Source organism: Lissotriton helveticus, chromosome 5_1, assembly GCF_964261635.1.
Source record: "Lissotriton helveticus chromosome 5_1, aLisHel1.1, whole genome shotgun sequence".
Taxonomy (NCBI): domain Eukaryota; kingdom Metazoa; phylum Chordata; class Amphibia; order Caudata; family Salamandridae; genus Lissotriton; species Lissotriton helveticus.
The window spans coordinates 1,972,842,661-1,972,854,716 of NC_136065.1; the positions used below are offsets into that span (position 1 = coordinate 1,972,842,661).

General features: G+C 42.7%; 1 protein-coding gene across 1 annotated transcript; it reads right to left on the bottom strand.

Annotated features, from left to right (window-relative positions):
- Positions 1 to 4,280: 4,280 nt before the first annotated feature.
- On the bottom strand, positions 4,281 to 11,671 carry LOC144756110 (telethonin-like). Its single transcript, XM_078645656.1, has 2 exons — positions 11,118 to 11,671; positions 4,281 to 8,523 (listed from the first exon to the last, which is right to left on the bottom strand). Exons 1-2 carry the CDS (start codon positions 11,264 to 11,266, stop codon positions 8,124 to 8,126), a joined length of 549 nt encoding a protein of 182 aa, XP_078501782.1. The 5' UTR covers positions 11,267 to 11,671; the 3' UTR covers positions 4,281 to 8,123.
- Positions 11,672 to 12,056: the final 385 nt, after the last annotated feature.

A 12,056-nucleotide genomic window follows, 5' to 3' on the forward strand; every position in this document is an offset into this window, starting at 1 on the left:
CGGGCTGAACTGTTCCCATTGAGCACATGGTGAAGACTGATTTGTATATGGCTGGGTGCAAACTGGAATGGCATGGTAAGCAAAAAAGCGATGGATTTAGGCCCTGATCTCTGTACTGGGGGGAATGTATGACATTGTTCTCCATTCTGTCAATCAATTGTTCTTTTTGCACATGTTTTGTGCGTGCCTTTAAGCCCAATGCTGGCCGAAGTACAGAGAGCTGGGACTAACACTGTTACCAAGAGTTATGTATATTTGTAAACCAAACTATACTCCGTGAGGGTATCCTGGCGCTGATTAGAAGCAACATTTGGCATCTTTTTACACATAGTTTTGACCAGCCGCTTTGCATTTTTTTGTACTTGTGTTTGGCTTCTTGTAAAACTTGAGTCTAAGCATTTGTTGAGAGGTAGCAGCTTCTGGGAGCAAATTACTCTGGCAGCCTATGAGAAGCAGGGATTAAAGGCTCCGGACCAATCACTGCAGTGCATATGAAGGGGGCGGACCAACCTGCAGAAGCACTGTTACTGTGGTCTTCTGCACAAACAACATCTACAAAACAAACAATAAGAGACTTTTTTTTAGGGTCAAGGTAGCAGCCATCTTCAAAGTGACACTTCTTTTTACAGTAAAGAATCCACTGCAGCTAATAGCATGAAACAAATGTGTCAGAATGAAATTAACCTTTTCGATAAAAAAATGGCAAACTGAAATTGAAATAATTGCACTCAAAGCAGAGTAAAATCAAAAGGTAAATGCAGAAATCTGTGGCAGCAAACAACAGCTTCAGGAGCCTTGAACAATGGCATACACACTGCAGCCTGGCACTTTCGCTTGCATGCACATTGTTATTGTTATTATTGGATATCACTCTTAAAAGTTATATGTACTAAAAATTTGTCTTTTTTAAACCTTTCAGTAATGTTCGCAATTATCCTTTGAAGAAATTCCTGTCATTGCTAGAGGTTTGCTTGTTTTGATTCATCTGGTGACACTTGGGCTTGTGTTGAAATTCTTTTCAAGGGAATTTGTGCTTGTTTTGAATTTCAGACCTGGCTAAGCTAGAGGCCATTAGAAATCCAAGCATGTTCGAGATATTGGTCAGTGTAGCATAATGGAACGCAGTACAAGCTGGCTTCCTGAGGATCTCCTGGTTTGGAGTCGGGTTACCAACTGACCAGTATTTTAGCGGCGTGGCCTGAATTTTTATCACGATAGGTAAAAAAGATAAGGCCATGACAGGTAAAAAAAATAAGGAAAATTATTTAAATCTAACATTTTTACCATTTGAAATATACACTTAAAGCACCAAATACAAGATGAAAATGTGTTAAAAGAGGATTCATGCTGTGTTGCCTATCCTGGTTTCCCTATTTCACATATGCCCATTATCAAAGAAAACAAACCTGGATACTCAAAACTCCAACAGCTACAGACGTATAGCAAATGGGCCATTGCGGGGCAAACTGATGAAAAGAGCAGCCTTTGCCCTGATGTCACAATTCATTCCATACTTTCCAACTTCTAAAAAGCATTCCGTCCAGGAAGCGATACCAAATCTGCTCTCCTTAAAAACACAGTAGATTACAGTGGGATTTCTTACACTACTTCTCTTGGAACTTTCGGCTGCCATAAATACAGATGATCATGACACTTCAATCCAAAGACTCCACAAAGCTGTCACTCAGTTGTGTCACATCCTCACTACAAAATAGAACAAATGGAATCCACACTCTCACCCATTCTTTTCAACATCTACATGAAGTAATTACCGGCAGTGATCAATCATTTTCAGTTCACCTGCCATAACTACGTAGATGCTGCGCAAATACTTCTTAAACTGGAAAGCCCCAAAGGCATTGGAAGCTCCAAAATCTTAACTTGCTGCTGAGCCATCGATCAGTGGATGATAATTAGTCACCTCAAATTGAATGCATCCAAAACTGAAATACGCACCTGTGGTGATTGGAAAAATGATGACCCAGGATCTGGGACCAACACCTAAAATATGTAAAGAGATAAGAACCCTTAGAATTGCTGTGACCTTCAAGCTATCAATGAATGCCCAAGTGCATAAGCTAGAAATATCCAGCTTTATTACTATGAAAACTCTGCAATGCATCTTACCCCACCCGGGATTTCTACACCACTTCCAAGTCACTATGGGTCCGATTCACAGAACTAACTTAAGACAAAATCCTAAACTTACTACCATTTTAGTATTCACAGAAGGCACTTACTAATTTTGGTATTCACAGAAGGCACTTACTCATTTCGGTATTCACAGAAGTTAGGAGTCCTAACTTTAGGACTTCTAAATGCCTTCTGTGAATACCCAAAATCTTAAAGTTAGGATTTTTATCAGTTTAGGAGTAGTAAAGTTAGGACTCCTAACTTTAGGACTCCTAAATGCCTTCTGTGAATACCGAAAGTCTTAAAGTTAGGATTTTTCTCAGTTTAGGAGTAGTAAAGTTAGGATTCCTAACTTTACTACTCCTAAACTGAGAAAAAGCCTAACTTTAAGACTTCTGGTATTCACAGAAGGCATTTGGGAGTCCTAAAGTTAGGACTCCTAACTTCTGTGAATACCAAAATGAGTAAGTGCCTTCTGTGAATACCAAAATGAGTAAGTGCCTTCTGTGAATACCAACATGGTAGTAAGTTTAGGATTTTGTCTTAGGTTAGTTCTGTGAATCGGGCCCTATCTGTCTTGTACTAAACTTGATTACGCTAATGGTCTATCATAGGTATCCCCACTATCAAATATGAAAAGACAACAAAGAATTCAGAACTCCGGGGCCAGACTATTCCCACATGCAAAGCCACAAGCGTGCACCTCCCCTGCCTTGTGGGCCCCACATTGGTTATAGGTTGCCAGAAGATCCACCTTCAAGCAGCCTTGTATCACCCTGAAAGTAACACATAGCAAAGGAGTATTTTTCATCATAAAGAAAATCACCATAAACAAAGGAACCTTTGCTCCTGATTGGCACCCTGCCTCAAAAAAATCCCGGAATAATGAAAAAAACACCATGGGTGGAATATCTTTCTTTGTCCAAGCAGCCAAATTATGGATTTCATTACCCCCAAACACAAAGTCCATGAACAACCTTCTCACCTTCAGAAAATTACTAAAGAGTTGGCTCTTTTCATTAAGTAAACACCGTACTCAAAACACAAAATGCCTAATTACGAGTCTGGCGGTCTGAGGACCACCAGACCTGAGACTGCCGGCGGGGAACCGCTGTTCCTTGGAGGTGGTGTGGCGGTCAGTGGTCGCAATATGCTTGGTGGGACCGCTGCGGTCTGCCAAGCATACTACGAGTTTCCTCTCTGCCGACAGTCACTAAAGGGGAGGAAACAAAGGGGGCCTGTGCCTCCTCCTCTTGTGCATGCACACAGGGGGCATAACATGTGCCCCCCCTGTGTGCATGCACAAGAGTTCCTGTATAGCTAGGACTTTTCAGTCCATGACGTGCAGAACCCTGTAAGACATTTCCAATGTGGTGCATTTGAAAGAGGCACTTCCCTGGAAATGCCATGCTGCCCTCCTGCCAGACTACAAATAACTTGTAATAGAGCGGACGGCGGCGAGTCTCGGCGGTGCGGGTGCGTGGCGGTGAAGTACTAGCCACCCCTGCACTACCGAAACGCGTAATCGGGCCCAGAATGTACAGCAACAGTATGCACAAGAAACTAAACCACACATATACCTCCTTATTTCACTGAAAAAAACAAATCTTTTTTGCACATTTCTATATCTTCAAATGTTGTTGTACTCATATTAATTTGTCTATCAATATGGATTGCATCAAATATATACCTATGTAGTTTTATATAGTAAACACATGTTAATGAGTGTATATATATCAATGTGTGCTACTCCCTATGACAATATCGGTGTGAGTATGTAATAATGAAATTAGCGAAGATACTTGTAAGAATGTAACCATATATTTTAAAGATTTTAAAAGGATGTAAAAATATATTTAAAAGACTAAAACAATTAATAAAACATTTATCTATAAATATGCACAACAAACAAGTGCATGTTTGCCCACCTAAATATTATTACATGTAAATGTGCATGAGTATTGATACATAGGCCACAATTCAATGCACATAAAACATGTATAATTATTATACATATATAATGAGATATGTGCATTTCTCTGTACAAATGTATATATTATTTAAGATTTAGAAAATGATGTTATATTTTATGCTAAACATGTATATAGATCATTGCATGCATAACATATACGTATTTGACTGTATGCTTATGGGTTCACGTTTTATTATGATGACACGTATCTATCAGAAGATATAAACATTAATATATTATAATTATATTTATGATGCTTTGTATATATATATATAATTATAATCTGTTACACATACTACAGGAAAAAAGTATCATTCTCATCATATATAACTAGGTTGATATATAAATAACATTAACGTTGAGTGTATGCTGATGGGTTTATTTTTCAATGATAAAACATTTGTCAAAATGTGGAAATCTGATTGTAGGAAATCTATGTATAAGTGCTTAACTATTGAAACACAAGGGGGAAAATAAATAAAATTAAATTAAAAAACATTTTGTATACATCAGTTACCAACAGCAAAATTGTGAATGCCTAAGTTTGTAAATATTTATACAAGCATCTACATATGGTTCTTCATATAGTACAATTTTGTGTACTTCTAGACTATTATGCATATGTCTACAATGTTAACATCTTTGGGTATATATTCCTTCTATGTGTGGACATGTATCTATATATTAATACACTTCTCACCTACTGGGAAAAAAACTTTTTTTTAAAACCTTTAGCTCTTACCTCCACTCTCTGACTCATCCTGAACCTTTTTCAAACTATGCTCCTACTTCCACTCCCTGACTCATCTCAAGCCTCTCCTATTACTATGGATTCCAAAATAACCCTTTCCAAACTCTCCCCTCTTTTATCAGTCCTTTGTCCTAATTATCCAACTGACAGGCACACATGTCCACCACTCCCTTTAGCAATTTACATTTTCCCTCCACTAATCCACTAAAGCCGATCTAGTCCATCAAAATACTCTTAAAGCATGAAATTTCAATGATCAAATACTTAACACAATTTCCACCACTAATCCACAAGAAGACATTTTCTTTACTAATCTACTAACTAAAAAACCTCTAACCTTGGGTTCTGGAGTAGGGTGCTACTCCCTGAAAAGACATTCAATGCGTCATCAGGGGTAGTAACCTTTATATAAATGCAGTTACAATTATAATGTTTTCACCAAATAAAAGGAACAATGTTAAAACTTACTCCTTTTGCTGATAGTTTAGAAAAACACATAAGATTGCACAGAACATATATTTTTTCAAGATATATTTTTCAATAGAAAGAATGTTTTTTAAGTTGGCAAATGTATCAACTTTAATACTTTATAAGGTAGTCCACCTTAATATTCACTCCAGAATAGCATGTTTCCAAAACATTGTGACCAAAATATGAAGGACCACAATATTGATATGGTAAGTATATAAAGATAAGTATAGGTTTACTTTACTTTACTCCATATATATATATATATATATGTATCTATCTATCTATCTATCTATCTATCTATCTATCTATCTATCTATCTATCTATCTATCTATATGTGTATATATATATATATCTTCAAGGTAAGTACATGTGGAGTTAAGAATAGTAACTCTATACTTGGGGCCTCATTTATGAGGTTCTGCCGTAGGGCAGCTCCGCATGCCTTCCTGCTAAGCTACCCTACGGCAAAAGAAAAGGACAGGAATGCGATGTATCTATCAGATACGCCAGATTCCTGTCCTTTTCCCCTGCGCCGGGGCACAATGGGCTGCCGTGCCCCAAGGACGGCACCTTTGCGCCATGGTGCAAGGGTGCCTGCGTTGCTGAAAGGAGTATTTTTGTGCAGGAAGGGAAACCTTCTTGCACAAAAACAATCTCAAGAGGCTGTTCCCTATTTCTATGTGTGCTGCAGAATGCAGCACACATAGAAAAAAACCCAAAGAGAAATAAATATATTTCTCCTCGTTGTACCTCATTTACGCCTCCCCCGGGAGGCGTACATTTTTGGCGCTGCCTCAGATTTACGACTCTGGGGCAGCGTCAAAATTCCATAGATGTTGCTGGGATCGCCCCCAGCAACACCCATTGCATGCCCCTTTAACGCAGAAAACTGTGTTAAAGTGAATGATATTTACAAGGCAGCACTAAGCCAAAAAAAGGTGGCTTAGTGCTACCTATAAATATGGAAGAGGCTCCTGCGCCACGGAATGTCACAAAACGTGACGCACCGTCGGCACGAGGGGCCTCATACATGACACCCTTGATATTTTGGTAGCATGATGTTCCTGTTGTCAATATCTTGACAACCTATTTCTCATTCCATCTGCTACAACCACCTCTCTATGCTACCCGCATGTTCCAAGGTCCGTGCAGACCGCGAGAATCAGGATAAAAATCTAGGAAAAGAAGACATAATTTGACATAAGCACACGCCTTCTCTAGAACGCCATCCTCTCAAAGGTAGGTCTAAAATTGCAGCAACTCGGTGTACTTTCTCACGTATGTAATATCCACACACCAGCAACTTACAGGCACTGTGCAACCACAAAGAGAATCACCTAATGAGCACTACTGATTCAAGGAGGCTCATGCACATCTTCTGCAACCCCTCCTGCAGACCTGTCACCATATGACATCATGTCCTCTTCATTTTCAACCCCGGTTCCCCACCAGTGCAGACTGTCTAAGTGGTTACGCAACACCAGCAGCGGCCCATGCAGGTAAGGGGGGGGGGGATTTCGACAGACGACGGCGAGGGAAAATTAATTATTCATTTGATATTCCCTCGTAGTCATCTGGCGAATCCCCCCAACCCGGCCCCACCGCTCTTAACTGCACAGGCTGCTCCTGTGCAACACCTATGCGGAAACCCCACAGGTCTTTCACAGGTCTTTTGCTATGCTGAAGAACCCATGTGTACTGTGTGGAAATATTGAACTCATTGCAAGGGAGCCAATGCCTACAAAGCAAAACTATATATAATATATGTATACATATTAACTCACTCCTAGCATGGCCAATGCAATGTCTCGGCTACAAATATATAAGCTAATGAGACCAGCACTCAGTGTCTGAGTCTGCTTTGTTGGCCAGAAGTTCTCACAAGTTGGCCTTTCTGAAACCCACAGTTGTTCCAGTCAAACCACATTTTATCAATTCGGTAATTTGTCAACACAATACTGCACACCGTGCTGGACGCCATGTTAGTTAGTAGAGTTGCTATGAAAGTGGTGTGTGTTATCCTGTAGACACACTGGGTGTTTTAGATCCTCAACAACATATTAAAGAGAGCAGAAAAAAGGAGGGTAAGTGGAGAAAAAGGCTTTCTTTATGACATTCTTCTGGTGTCTTTAGCCTCGGTGGGCCTCATGGGAGTGGAAGGTGGAAAGACAGCTTTATTTACCAGATCCCTCTGGTGTCTTTAGCCTAGCTGGGACTGCTGAGAGTGGAAGGGGGAAAGTCAGCTTTATTTACCAGATTTTTCTGGTGTCTTTAGCCTCGGAGGGCCTCCTCTGAGTGGAAGGTGGAAAGACAACTTTATTTACCAAATCCCTCTGGTGTCTTTAGCCCAGCAGGGACTCCTGAGAGTGGAAAGGGGGAAGTCAGCTTTATTTACCAGATCCTTCTAGCCTAGCTGGGTCTCTCTGGAGAAGAAGGAGGGAAGAAGACTCTCTTTAAAGGATCCTTCTGGTGTATTCAGCCTCAGTGGACTTCCTAGGAGGGGAAGGAGGGAAGAAAGTTTTCTTTACAGGATTCTGCTAGTCTCTTCAGCCTTGGGGCAACTCCTGTGAGGGGAAGGATGGAAGCTTCTGATGACTTTAGCCTTGGTGAGCCTTCTCGGACCAGGTTTTTTATTGTGAACCATGTCAGAGACACACTCCCAAACTACATGTGCACAGATGTCAAGCCTGAGGCTTCTTTTTGCCTCACTGGGGCTCCTGGAACAGTGTTTCACTAGGGCTAGTTTCAAGGGCACTTTCCAAACACATGCACAAGTCTCCAGCACATAGCACCTCTTAGCCCCGCTGCACCTCCTGAGATAAGGGTTTGTACAAGGACTGCTCCAAGGATGTCATTCTAAACTCTGTGTTTGGAAGACGTAGGATGGAGGGCAGATCCCTGGGATTTTTAGAGATCTTCTTCTGGTCCAGGCACAGACCGTAGCCGGAGTAGCTTTGTGCATTCTCTAGTTCTATCATTCTGGACATTTCCTGTGATGTATGCACTCTCTCTCTACTGGTGCTGAAAATTGGTAGTGGCAGGGCCCGCTGGTAAGGTAGATGGTACTCCCTCTGCACCTCGCCAAGGTGACCGAGCTTCATGACGTTCCAGGGGGACCGCTGCACCACAAACTGGACCTCACAAGACTTCGCATAGGTCTCCTTCCGATGGTCATTGACTTCTCTCATAGAGCAGCTGTGGGAAGACGAATGGATAGAAAATGTCAGAGTTAGAGTGCCATGTAAAAAGAAAATGGTAGAGCGCCTACTACTGGTCAGCATAGTCCTCGGTGCACTAAAGAAGACACATAAAATACAAATGAAAAATCTCAAAGAAAGAATTTATGGCAAAGCACCAGTTAACATGACAACTATCTGTAAGCACATCTTGGGAAGCCAAAATAGTCATATAGGCCGAAATACCTGATGTGAACATCACCTAGTATGAAAATCAACAGCAGAGCACCTACTACCATGAAACCTATCGCTATTTAACTCTGTTGTAAAGTAAGAGAAGTCTAGGCAATAGGAAACATGAGCATTCACACCAAACCTAAGACAGGCTGCTAGAATTGTGAGGCATAAAGTCACCTCAATCATAGTTGGTTAACATGCCTCCAGCACCACAGATCTGATTTTCACTTTTCAGTTTGGATGAAAGCTGTCAGATTGGCCCCTTGATAGTGGTAGTTAGTAGTGTCTGCGGACAGCTGTGAGGCCAAGAGAGGATCAAGCCTCAAATCCCTCCAAACAGTTAGCGCTGTCTTGAACAAGTGAATGTTGATGGCACCAGAATGTCTGGCATGAGGGTCACCGATGCAAGTTAGACTACTGCTGACAATTTTGAAGCAGATCCGCCCAAGGTCAATCCTGGAGTCTACTGCCACGGATCACTGTGGGAGGAGAGAGTTTTACGTACCATGTCACCAAAATCAAGCTACATGTAAGTAGAAAGGTCAGAGAGGTCCTATTTGGGTTAAGGGATGACCCAGTGAGGACTGCCTACTGGGATATGACCTTATAAATAGGGGTCTCATTGAAGCTGTGATCATGCAAGCCAATGCTACAACCCAGGGAAACTCAAGCGAAGAGGAGTTTCTTGAGAGAATAAAGTCACCCAGATACACAATGGTGTCTAGGACTGGTCTAGGTAGTGCAGAAGCACCTATATTGTGGTCTGACCTGCCTAATTCTTGGGCAAAGCTACCAGCTGTTGGCCAGAGCCTAGACCTGAGAAGCCTGCCAGGCCTGCAAGAGTGGCTTGAAATTGGCAATCGCAGTAAATCTGAGTTAACAACGGCTCAGCTGGAGTCTCCTGATCTGGAAGGGTTGTGACAGACTGCATTAACATAAGACAAGGAAGGAAGGTTAGTCACGTCTTAGTTACATGGGAAGATGTGCTGCTCCATAACAAGCTTTGTGATCCATAAGCTTGAAACAAGCGAAGGTTGGTCACACTAAAATTTCCTTATGAAACTAGGCAAAACATCAGACAAGTCAAGAATTCTTGAAAAAATACTGGAATCAGAATGCAAGGCTACCTGGGTATCAGGAAGGACAAAGGTCATAAAGCCTATGTGAACTAGGGGTCCTGAAGACAAATGGACACGGCCCATAAATCTCTGAAAAGGATGAGTATGGTCAACTATTTTGTTGACTTAAGTTACTCAATCGGTGTATTACATTATTCAGCTTTTTCCATGCCACCACTGTGAGTTGATGGTAGAAATTATTTGTAAGTGTCGATGGTAAAAACATGTTATGGTTTAAACATAGCTTCTTCCCTTTGTATATAGTGGTATTTATTTATTGCAAACCTTGCAGGTAGTAACAAAGCTCTGAACATCAAATGGACCAATTGCTAATTTTAATTGATATTTAAGTGTAATAATTTTTCATAATATTAATTCCCCCTAGCTCACTCCTGTCCATTCCATGGATCCTCACCCATGAACCCAACCCCCCCCAAACACTGAGACTTGGACTCACTGACCTTCACTCACTGATCATGAACTGCCACAAATCCGCGCGAGGATGCCCTCCCGGATGACTTGTGTGCTATACAAATACACACAACATAACAATATAACGTTACATCTGTACTCACTCATTCACACTCACCATGGCACCTGTCTCCTCCTCCTACCGTCTCTCAGCCCGCACATCGAACTGCTCTTGCTTTCTTCATTTACTTACTCTGCCCCTCCAACTGACCGATCCGTATTCACCCCTAGCAAGACCTGAACTCACTTACTTACACATTAGCTACCCACTCTCATTCTGCCCTTGAATATACTCTCACTCCACCCTCACTCTACTATCAGCTAGACCTTCACTAGCTGCCCCTCACGTCACTCACTCTCTATACCAGTCTCAGAGACATACTCACTACTTTGCTTATTTTCTTATCTGTCCCAAAAGTACCACTCCCATCTCCCCCTACACGTCCTGACCCCACCTCTCCTCTTGGTGGTCTCCAAGGCAGCAAAGACTCAGATGATGAAAATTAGTTTCTACCAAATCACATACTCACTCAGTCTCCAGATCCAGCCATTCACTCGTTGGCTGTTCCTGTCCCCTGACTCACTTTCCCTGCCTTTCTTACAAGTCCACATTCACTCATACTCACTCAATCCTATCCCAAACTTCCCGAAATGTTGCCTTATCTTAGACACACACTTCCTCGCCTTCACTCGTTCACCCTGCATGCCCCCGACCAACACCCAACCTCAACTCACTCACTAACCCCTCACCCACAGTTTCTCCCCCTTTCCCCAGACCCGCACTCACCCGCTCTCGTCTCTGGTGGACAGACTGAGGTCCCTCCACTCGGCCGTGTAGAGCTCCCTCCGGGCCTTGTTCTCTTCCTGCACCTGGCAGCTCAGCTCAGCTGCGCTCAGCATCCCTGCACCCCGCAGGAACACAGTGCGCCCCGACATCTCTGCGGCGTCCGTCTGTCTGCCGGGAGGATCTTCTCTTAAGATCTTTACCTGTCTGTATCTGTCCGACTTCTTCTCTGCTCGCTTCCCCTTTGAATGTTAGTGGCCAGCTTTTATCCTGTCGGTGCTTTTCTCTGTCTTTCTGTACACAGGACCGCTCTTGTGTTCAACCTGTGGCCCGCCGGTGGCACCTGTCTCTTTGGAAATGACCTTTCTCTGGCCTGTCTGCACCCTTCGCTGTCTGGCCGTCTTTCCGCAGTGCCTTCTCTTGAGATGTGACGTTTTGTTTCTGTACCTGTCTGTCCGTTTCTAGCTCTGTGTTTTTGCTCGTAAACCCATCACTGGCTCGGTCTGTGTAGCTGTCTGTTCATCTCTCCGTCTAGAGAGTGTTCCTTGGGTCTGTGAGCCCTCTCTCCCTCTCTCTGCCTTTGCTCCTCCCTCCGGTCTCTTATACAGGCCGCGCGCTGCTATTCCAGGGCTCTGCTGCAATGTGCTACATCTGATAGGAGGCTCACGTGCTGGGAAGCCCGGATACCCTGGAGACCGGGCGCGTTGTTATTGTAATTAGGACTCAAACCCTGAATCAGCGACCATTCTGCTGTCATCATGACATGCCGGTATTTACATAACAGCACGTCCACCACCCCTTCACACTCACCACATTCCAGCTCTTTCTAGTACACCCAGCACTATCCTGTGAACTCCAGCACCCCAAAGGTGGTTGGACACCTCCTGGTAAAGCCCCCTTGCCTCCTAGCTTGCACAGATGACAGATCTTGCTCACTACTGG

Excerpts from the sequence above, each read along its gene's own strand:
- LOC144756110 (XM_078645656.1), bottom strand. The coding sequence starts at position 11,266 with ATGTCGGGGCGCACTGTGTTCCTGCGGGGTGCAGGGATGCTGAGCGCA. Across the intron at positions 8,524-11,117 it reads TCCACCAGAGACGAGAGCGG|CTGCTCTATGAGAGAAGTCA; the intron begins GTGAGTGCGGGT and ends GTCTTCCCACAG.